Genomic DNA, 10,716 nt, shown 5'->3' with positions numbered 1-10,716 from the left:
GCATCAGTCCTTCCAATGAATATTCAGGACTGATTTCCTTTAGGATGGACTGGTTGGAACTCCTTGCAGTCCAAGGGACTCTCAAAAGTATTCTCCAACACCACAGTCCAAAAGCATCAATTCTTCGGCACTCAGCTTTCTTTATAGTCCAACTCTCACATCCATACATAACTCTTGGAAAAAAACATAGCTTTGACTAGATGGACCTTTGTTGGCAAAGCAATGTCTATGCTTTTCAATATGCTGTCTAGGTGCATATAGCTTTTCTTTAAAGGAGTAAGCGTCTTTTAATTTCATGGCTGTAGTCACCATCTGCAGTGATTTTGGAGCCCCCAAAAATAAAGTTTCTTACTCTATTCATTGTTGCTCCATCTATTTGCCATGAAATAAAATTTATTTGCCACAAATTGTTTTTCATTTTTTTAAATTTAATTTTATTTTTTTAACTTTACAATATTGTATTGGTTTTGCCATATATCAAAATGAATCCGCCACAGGTATACATGTGTTCCCCATCCTGAACCCTCCTCCTTCCTCCCTCCCCACACCATCCCTTTGGGTCGTCCCAGTGCACCAGCCCCAAGCATCCAGTATCGTGCATCGAATCTGGACTGGCGACTCGTTTCATATATGATATTATACATATTTCAATGCCATTCTCCCAAATCATCCCACCCTCTCCCACAGAGTCCAAAAGACTGTTCTATACATCAGTGTCTCTTTTGCTGTCTCGTACACAGGGTTATTGTTATCATCTTTCTAAATTCTATATATATGCATTAGTATACTGTATTGATGTTTTTCTTTCTGGTTACTTCACTCTGTACTTCACTCTTACTTCACTCCAGTTTAATCCACCTCATTAGAACTGATTCAAATGTATTCTTTTTAATGGCTGAGTAATACTCCATTGTGTATATGTACCACTACTTTCTTATCCATTCATCTGCTGATGGACATCTAGGTTGCTTCCATGTCCTGGCTATTATAAACAGTGCTGCGATGAACACTGGGGTACACGTGTCTCTTTCCCTTCTGGTTTCCTCAGTGTGTATGCCCAGCAGTGGGATTGCTGGATCATAAGGCAGTTCTATTTCCAGTTTTTTAAGGAATCTCCACACTATTCTCCATAGTGGCTGTACTAGTGTGCATTCCCACCAACAGTGTAAGAGGGTTCCCTTTTCTCCACACCCTCTCCAGCATTTATTATTTGTAGACTTTTGGATCGCAGCCATTCTGACTGGTGTGAAATGGTACCTCATAGTGGTTTTGATTTGCATTTCTCTGATAATGAGTGATGTTGAGCATCTTTTCATGTGTTTGTTAGCCCTCTGTATGTCTTCTTTGGAGAAATGTCTATTTAGTTCTTTGGCCCATTTTTTGATTGGGTCATTTATTTTTCTGGAGTTGAGCTGTAGGAGTTGCTTGTATATTTTTGAGATTAGTTATTTGTCCGTTGCTTCATTTGCTATTATTTTCTCCCATTCTGAAGGCTGTCTTTTCACCTTGCTAATAGTTTCCTTTGATGTGCAGAAGCTTTTAAGGTTAATTAGGTCCCATTTGTTTATTTTTGCTTCTTTTCCAATATTCTGGGAGGTGGGTCATAGAGGATCCTGCTGTGATGTATGTCGGAGAGTGTTTTGCCTGTGTTCTCCTCTAGGAGTTTTATAGTTTCTGGTCTTACGTTTAGATCTTTAATCCATTTTGAGTTTATTTTTGTGTATGATATTAGAAAGTGTTCTAGTTTCATTCTTTTACAAGTGGTTGGCCAGATTTCCCAGTACCACTTGTTAAAGAGATTGTCTTTAATCCATTGTATATTCTTGCCTCCTTTGTCAAAGATAAGGTGTCCATATGTGCGTGGATTTATCTCTGGGCTTTCTATTTTGTTCCATTGATCTATATTTCTGTCTTTGTGCCAGTACCATACTGTCTTGATAACTGTGGCTTTGTAGTAGAGCCTGAAGTCAGGCAGGTTGATTCCTCCAGTTCCATTCTTCTTTCTCAAGATCGCTTTGGCTATTCGAGGTTTTTTGTATTTCCATACAAATTGTGAAATTATTTGTTCTAGCTCTGTGAAGAATATCATGGTAGCTTGATAGGGATTGCATTGAATCTATAAATTGCTTTGGGTAGTATACTCATTTTCACTATATTGATTCTTCCAATCCATGAACATGGTATATTTCTCCATCTATTAGTGTCCTCTTTGATTTCTTTCATCAGTGTTTTATAGTTTTCTATGTATAGGTCTTTAGTTTCTTTAGGTAGATATATTCCTAAGTATTTTATTCTTTCCGTTGCAATGGTGAATGGAATTGTTTCCTTAATTTCTCTTTCTGTTTTCTCATTATTAGTGTATAGGAATGCAAGGGATTTCTGTGTGTTGATTTTATATCCTGCAACTTTACTATAGTCATTGATTAGTTCTAGTAATTTTCTGGTGGAGTCTTTAGGGTTTTCTATGTAGAGGATCATGTCATCTGCAAACAGTGAGAGTTTTACTTCTTCTTTTCCAATCTGGATTTCTCTTATTTCTTTTTCTGCTCTGATTGCTGTGGCCAAAACTTCCAAAACTATGTTGAATAGTAATGGTGAAAGTGGGCACCCTCGTCTTGTTCCTGACTTTAGAGGAAATGCTTTCAAATTTTCACCATTGAGGATAATGTTTGCTGTGGGTTTGTCATATATAGCTTTTATTATGTTGAGGTATGTTCCTTCTATTCCTGCTTTCTGGAGAGTTTTTATCATAAATGGATGTTGAATTTTGTCAAAGGCTTTCTCTGCATCTATTGAGATAATCATATGGTTTTTATTTTTCAATTTGTTAATGTGGTGTATTACATTGATTGATTTGCGGATATTGAAGAATCCTTGCATCCCTGGGATAAAGCCCACTTGGTCACGGTGTATGATCTTTTTAATGTGTTGTTGGATTCTGATTGCTAGAATTTTGTTAAGGATTTTTGCATCTATGTTCATCAGTGATATTGGCCTGTAGTTTTCTTTTTTTTGTGGGATCTTTGTCAGGTTTTGGTATTAGGGTGATGGTGGCCTCATAGAATGAGTTTGGAAGTTTACCTTCCTCTGCAATTTTCTGGAAGAGCTTGAGCAGGATAGGTGTTAGCTCTTCTCTAAATTTTTGGTAGAATTCAGCTGTGAAGCCGTCTGGACCTGGGCTTTTGTTTGCTGGAAGATTTTTGATTACAGTTTCAATTTCCGTGCTTGTGATGGGTCTGTTAAGATTTCCTATTTCTTCCTGGTCCAGTTTTGGAAAGTTGTACTTTTCTAAGAATTTGTCCATTTCTTCCATGTTGTCCATTTTATTGGCATATAATTGTTGATAGTAGTCTCTTATCATCCTTTGTATTTCTGTGTTGTCTGTTGTGACCTCTCCATTTTTGTTTCTAATTTTATTGATTTGATTTTTCTCCCTTTGTTTCTTGATGAGTCTGGCTAATGGTTTGTCAATTTTATTTATCCTTTCAAAGAACCAGCTTTTGGTTTTGTTGATTTTTGCTATGGTCTTTTTTGTTTCTTTTGCATTTATTTCTGCTCTAATTTTTAAGATTTCTTTCCTTCTACTAACCCTGGAGTTCTTCATTTCTTCCTTTTCTAGTTGCTTTAGGTGTAGAGTTAGGTTATTTATTTGACTTTTTTCTTGTTTCTTGAGGTGTGCCTGTATTGCTATGAACTTTCCCCTTAGGACTGCTTTTACCGTGTCCCACAGGTTTTGGGTTGTTGTGTTTTCATTTTCATTCGTTTCTATGCAAATTTTGATTTCTTTTTTGATTTCTTCTGTGATTTGTTGGTTATTCAGCAGCGTGTTGTTCAGCCTCCATATGTTGGAATTTTTAATAGTTTTTCTCCTGTAATTTTACTGCATTGTGGTCAGAAAAGATGCTTGAAAGGATTTCAATTTTTTTGAATTTACCAAGGCTAGATTTATGTCCAGGATGTGATCTATCCTCAAGAATTATTTTTCTTTTTTTAAAATTTTATTTTATTTTTAAACTTTACAATATTGTATTTGTTTTGCCAAATATCGAAATGAATCCACCACAGGTATACATGTGTTCCCCATCCTGAACCCTCCTCCCTCCCCATACCATCCCTCTGGGTCGTCCCAGTGCACCAGCCCCAAGCATCCAGTATCGTGCATCAAACCTGGACTGGTGACTCATTTCATATATGATATTATACGTATTTCAATGCCATTCTCCGAAATCATCCCACCGTCTCCTTCTCCCACAGAGTCCAAAAGACTGTTCTATACATCAGTGTCTCTTTTGCTGTCTCGTACACAGGGCTATTGTTACCATCTTTCTAAATTCCATATATATGCGTTAGTATACTGTATTGGTGTTTTTCCTTCTGGCTTACTTCACTCTGTATAATAGGCTCCAGTTTCATCCACCTCATTAGAACTGATTCAAATGTATTCTTTTTAATGGCTGAGTAATACTCCATTGTGTATATGTACCACTGCTTTCTTATCCATTCATCTGTTGATGGACATCTAGGTTGCTTCCATGTCCTGGCTATTATAAACAGTGCTGTGATAAATATTTTTTTATATTTTTGTGGAAAATATTTATTTTACACAATAAATAAAATCTATTTACCACAAAGAAAGGCAATGCCAAAGAATGTTGTAATGACTGCACAATTGCACTCATCTCACATGCTAGCAACATAATGCTCATAATTCTCCAAGCCAGGCTTCAACAGTTTGTGAACAGAGAACTTCCAGATACTCAAGCTAGATTTAGAAAAGGCAGAGGAACCAGAGATCAAATTGCCAACCTCCTCTGGATCATCAAAAAAGCAAGAGAGTTCCAGGAAAACGTCTACTTCTGCTTTACTGACTATACCAAAGCCTTTGACTGTGTGGATCACAACAAACTGTGGAAAATTCTGAAAGAGATGGGAATACCAGGCCACTTGACCTGCCTCTTGTGAAATCTATATGCAGGTCAAGAAGCAAGACTTAGAACTGAACATGGAACAACAGACTGGTTCCAAACTGGGAAGGCAGTACCTCAAGGCTGTATATTGTCACCCTGCTTATTTAACTTATATGCAGAGTACATCATGCAAAATTCTGGACTGGATGAAGCACAAGTTGGAATAAAGATTGTGGGAGAAATATCAAAAACCTCAGATATGCAGATGACACCACCCTTATGCAGAAAGCAAAGTTCTTAGAATTGTATCAGACTAAATTAAGGATTTAAAAAATCAATTCCAATTTCTTATATAACTTTATTTTTACTCTAAACCCCATTATGGATGGATTATTCAGGGAGAAAAAATGGAAGGAAATGACAGTTTGCATAACTGGGTTTGAGTATAATTTTTTTACTTGTTATACAAGGAAATATTTAAGAGTATTTAGAGTTTTACTGTCACAAGACTAATTAAATGAAATGGCAACCCACTCCACTACTCTTACCTGGAAAATCCCATGGACAGAGAAGCCTGCTAGACTACAGTCCATGGGATGGCAAAGAGTCGGACATGACTGAGTGACTTCACTTTCGACTTTCAACATTTAAAAGGTGACTTACTATATGTGGTAGGATGGGCTCCCTGCTTCTCCAGCATATGATAATTCAGCATCTTGACCTGTACTTAATTATCAAGATATTATTGAATAAAAATTTTTTATTTATAAAATAAATAAATAAATAAAAGCCTCAATAAATAAATAAAAATAAATAAATAAAAGTACCAGGCAGTCAAGGAGAACAGAGAAAAGCTGGGTCCGTGTATTTGGCTTTCTGCAGAGAAGCAAAGAGCAGTGATTTCTTGAGCTAAGGTTGGTACTTTTACAAGTGAGGCACAACTGCAGAAGTCCTTTGGCTTTTCCAAGAACTTGCTCCTGTTACTCTTCCTGCCTTGTTACCCTTCCCATGGGCCTTGCAGTATACAACAGAATACTGTTTTTAAAAGACAAGTTTTTTGTGTGTCAGGAACTATGCAGGATATTAAGTTGATTATCTCATTATATTCTTATAATTAACACATGAGGAGCTACTTTCATTACTTCCATTTCTAAGAAGAGGCTGAAGTTTAGATTGTGCAGCACATCCAAAGTCTAGAAATTACTGGTTCAGATCCATCTCTACCCTTTATTCTAAGTCCAGAGCCCAGGTTCTTAAATTAATACTTGTGTCAAGTAACACTTTAATAACTATAATGATGCCTCTTCCCTTAACTATTCCCCAATCTTTATTTTTCCATGCAGACTTGTAGACTAAAAATGTGATGATAGTGTATTTTATTTCCATCCTGAGTATGGGTAATAGAAAAGAAAGATATTTGTGTGAAGGAGAAACAAGGTGTTGGCTTTGAAATAAGAGGGATATTCAGTTATTGGACTTAACACATACTCATACCACATTCACCAGGGTATCTTTCCTCTTATCCTGAGATAACCCTTTCACTATGAAAGGGCTCAATCACGACTATAGTTGACAAGGAATTAAATACTATAATTAAGCTCATATCCTGAATCTAATAGGTCTGGGTATTGTCATGGATGGTGGTCCCTAGGATGGAGGAGAAGCTCACATACAGGTAGTATTTTTCTTCTTTATCTTTATACAGTATTGAATGATGGGGTATAAAGAAACTAGGGATTACTGGTAGTTGGTCTTAATCTATAGTAGAACTAACAGGTCATATGTAGAGAAACACCTTACTGTGGGATTTCGGAGGATATTGGCTAGAAAGTTCAATTAAGTACAGATTAAAAGCCCTGTACCTCCATACACACACTTTGCTTTTCATAGTGTAAATGGACTTTTGGCAAATGCCAAAGAATTATCCTGCATAATGCCAAAGAATTATCCTGTGACAAATTTTCTTGTTTATGGCCATCAGTGACACCAAGGCTGAGGGAAATAACATTTTTCTTTATTTTCTCAAAGCCCAAGGTGTGATCAGGAGATAAAGTAAGCTTCTAACTCTGATTTTATAGTATAATTTCATCAACTCCTAATACAAGTTAGCAGATAAATTACATTTGGCATTAAAATTATGTTCATAGAACACAATATTTCCCCGATAAACAGATTTGCTTTTGGCACTGAACCCCAGGACCCTTGATAAGGAGATGGGAAATAACCACCTTTCAACCAAAATAATGAAAAAGAAATATTCCCAATCAAACCTTAGGCTTAGGCATAATATCCTGAGGAAATAGAAATTTATACCTGGCTTGGGGTGTGGGGGTTAAGCTAAACTTTAGAAAGTTTCTGGTATTTTAAATTTTTTTTTTTTTGATATATGAGGCTTGAATTTTAGTTCTGGCTTAATTATTGACTTCTTTATACATTCAAATACAAAGATGATTCATTATATGTTAAGTTGGCTTCGTCATGATAAGTTGCTTCAGTCGTGTCCGACTCTGTGCAATCTTATGGACTGTAGCCCACCAGGCGCCTCTGTCCATGGGATTCTCCATGCAAGAATACTAGAGTGGGTTGCCATTCCCTTCTCCAGGGGATCTTCGCCATCCAGGGATCGAACCCCCGACTTACGTCTCCTGCATTGGCAGGCAGGATTTTTTTTTTTTTTTTTTTTTTTACCACTACCACAACCTGGGAAGCCCTAGCTTTTGAATTTTTGTAGTGGGATGGAAATTGAAGGATAAATGAGCATGTTAGATTTAAAGCCTGAAACATCAACTAAAATGGACATACCATAAGTGAGTGAGATTGCTTCATTCCATTTGCTATCACAAAATATAGGTTTGAGGTAGCCATCACATGATGAAACCTCTATGATCAATAAAGTTCATACATTTCATTTTGATAACTTATCCATAAGAATTATCCAAGGATATCTAAAGTTGTATCAAGGTTTGCATCTACCACTGGGAATATATTTATTCTTATCACCTTTACTCAGTTCTATATCCCATCTTTTTCAAGTGAATAATCCCAGTGTTACCTTCTTGCTTCTGTCATTTTACTTCAGTTTGGCTGCTGTGCTTCATGTATGCCATTTCAGAGCCTCCAAAATGGAATCTCCTAATATCATTCTGTCTCTTCCTCCTCACTCACAGTCAACTTTTTTTATGAGGATATGTGAGATATTGCATTTCCATTTGTCTGTTTAAATGGGAGAATGATCTGGCTTGAGGACTTCCACACCCTTCTAAAACAGTTTACAAATTCTGTTTGTAAAGGTCTGGAAAAATTAGAATGATTGATCTGAGACTTGGAATGGGATTCTACTACCCACAGGAGTTATACTTTTACCTTCCAGAAACTATGCAAAACACTCTATCCAAAGAGAAACCAGAAGTCTTTTACCAAAAAAGTCAAAGATATAAATGATCCTCCTTCTGTTGTCTGTATGCTTGTGTCTGTTGTGCTTAATTTTATGAAGTCAAATAGTAAAAGGAATATTGTACAAAAATTCAAGCCCCTGATTTCCTCTTTCAAACAGTTCAGGTATTCTCATTTCTGGAAATCCATGGTCAAACAGAATATATTCTAGTGTTCCTCTTATCCCCAAAACTCTGGTAAGACTTGGTTATAGGGGTCTTATTTCATTGGCTTCCCTGGTCAGAGCCTTTTCCTGCCATCATTAAATATCTGTATGTCTCATACATGCAGAACACTCACTTGGATTGAGCCCCTGTCTTTAGAATGTGGAGAAGTCTCTCTCGAATTTGTTTAGTGCGAACAGCATAGACAACTGGATTGAGGATAGGTGGGATGAGGAGGTAAAAGTTGGCCAAAAGGATATGAATATGGGGAGGGACATGATGGCCAAAGTGGTGAGTGAGAGAGGACACAGCAATGGGTATGTAAAAGACAAGGATAGCACAAATATGAGAACTGCATGTACCTAGGGTTTTAAGCCTAGCCTCAGGGGTGGCCAACCCCATTACCTTTCTAAAAATCATCGCATAGGAGGCAGTGATGGCTAATGAATCCAGGATCAATACCAGGAAGCCAATTCCCATTCCGTATAAGTTGTTGACTGTGGTGTCACCACAAGCCAAGGTGACCACAGCCATGTGCTCACAGTAGGAGTGGGTAATGATTTGGGTCCGGTAAAGGGGCAGCCTAAGTCGAATCATAGGCAGGGGTCCAATGTAGAGTACTCCACGGAGCAGAGCAGCCAAGCCCAAATGTTTCACTGCTGTATGGGTGAGCACTGAGGTATGGCGTAGTGGGTTACAGATGGCCACGTAGCGATCAAAAGCCATGGCAAGGAAGATGCCTGACTCAACAGTGGCAAAGCAATGGATAAAGAACATCTGGGCCAAGCAAGCATCCAGGTCAATGTGGTGGGCATCAAACCAGAAGATGGCTAGCAGTTTGGGCATGGTAGAGGTTGACAGGACTAAGTCAATGACAGCCAACATGCACAGAAAGAAGTACATGGGCTGGTGCAGGCTGTGCTCCAACTTTATCACTGCCAAGATGGTCACATTCCCCACCACAGCCACCAGGTACATGGAGCTGAAGGGGATGGAGAGCCAGATGTGCAGAGATTCCAACCCTGGGATGCCAGTGAGCCAGAAAGAAGTAGGTACCAAGCAGGCATTATTAGACAGGAACATGTTTGAAACTGTAGAGTATCTAAGGGACAGGAGCTCTTAGTTTTAGATATTTACTCCTATGACAGATATGCCTCTGGAAACTGTAGGCTACTGGAATCTTATTTCCATTCTGGGTCACTGGTGGAACCTACAATAAAGAAGAATTTTGAGAACCTACTTGAAAATTGACATTATGTATTTTACAAAAGACTATGCCTGAAAACACCCACCAGTATATCTAGGTATGCTCATGACTTCTACTGCTAAATGCTCTTCCATTTCCTTTAGGAAATTGTTCCCCCAAACAAAATTACTGGGTCAAAGGGGATGAACAATTTTAGGGACTTCTACACTGGAAAATATAAAGTTTAGTGTGCAGTGATTAAATGTAAATCCATGTAGTAATGTTTGGCCTAATGCCTGCATATGCTTCTCTTCACTGTATACAGAATAACATCAATAACACTGGCTAGCTATTTGAAATTCCCTATTTTATAATGAAAATTTGGAAAAATGTACTCAAAAGTAAAGCAGTGTTTATGTATTACTGAAATATGATGTAAACATTTGTGAGGGGTAGATTAAAGAATGATAGATTAGAAGGAGGTAGATTAAAGTATGATATAATTTTATTAAAATATGTTTTATATATGAGCAATCTTGGATATAAACATTATTTTAATTTTCTTTTTGTGTATGGGTATTTTCTGCTTTTGAAAAATAGCTTTAAAAATCTTACAGAATTATATTAGTGAGATACAATTCCCTTTTCTTTAGTGGCTTAATAATTAGATTCAACAATCTGACCAAACCATTGCTTCTTTAAAAGATACCTGGCATACGATCCAATGTTTCAAAGGAAAATATCTCATTTAAGGTTGCCCAGATTTCATGGTTAGAGAGATGAACAACAGCTAGAGTAAACCTTCTTAAGGAAAATTAAGGACAAACTCTATTAACCCTTCTGAGAATCTGGGTATCATCTATAATTTGAGATAGGTAAAAGATGAGGTACGTCTTTTTATGAGCAAATCTCACTGGACATTTGCCCATTATCTGATCATCATGATTAAAAAAAAAAAAAAAAAACTGACAGAAAACAGTCAAGACGACCCTTTTTACTGACCACATCCTTTTTGGTGTTTATTCTT

At 37.2% G+C, this 10,716-nt stretch overlaps 1 protein-coding gene across 1 annotated transcript; it reads right to left on the bottom strand.

Moving 5' to 3' along the window:
- Positions 1–8,635: 8,635 nt before the first annotated feature.
- LOC109569005 (olfactory receptor 52M1-like) lies at positions 8,636–9,586 on the bottom strand. The gene has a single exon (XM_019974343.2). The coding sequence runs from the start codon at positions 9,584–9,586 to the stop codon at positions 8,636–8,638; it is 951 nt and encodes a 316-aa protein (XP_019829902.2).
- Between the last annotated feature and the right edge of the window lie 1,130 nt (positions 9,587–10,716).

This window comes from Bos indicus, chromosome 15 (assembly GCF_029378745.1).
Source record: "Bos indicus isolate NIAB-ARS_2022 breed Sahiwal x Tharparkar chromosome 15, NIAB-ARS_B.indTharparkar_mat_pri_1.0, whole genome shotgun sequence".
Taxonomy (NCBI): Eukaryota; Metazoa; Chordata; class Mammalia; order Artiodactyla; family Bovidae; genus Bos; species Bos indicus.
This window is presented reverse-complemented; position numbering and strand designations above follow the sequence as displayed.

Excerpts from the sequence above, each read along its gene's own strand:
- LOC109569005 (XM_019974343.2), bottom strand. The coding sequence starts at position 9,586 with ATGTTCCTGTCTAATAATGCCTGCTTGGTACCTACTTCTTTCTGGCTC.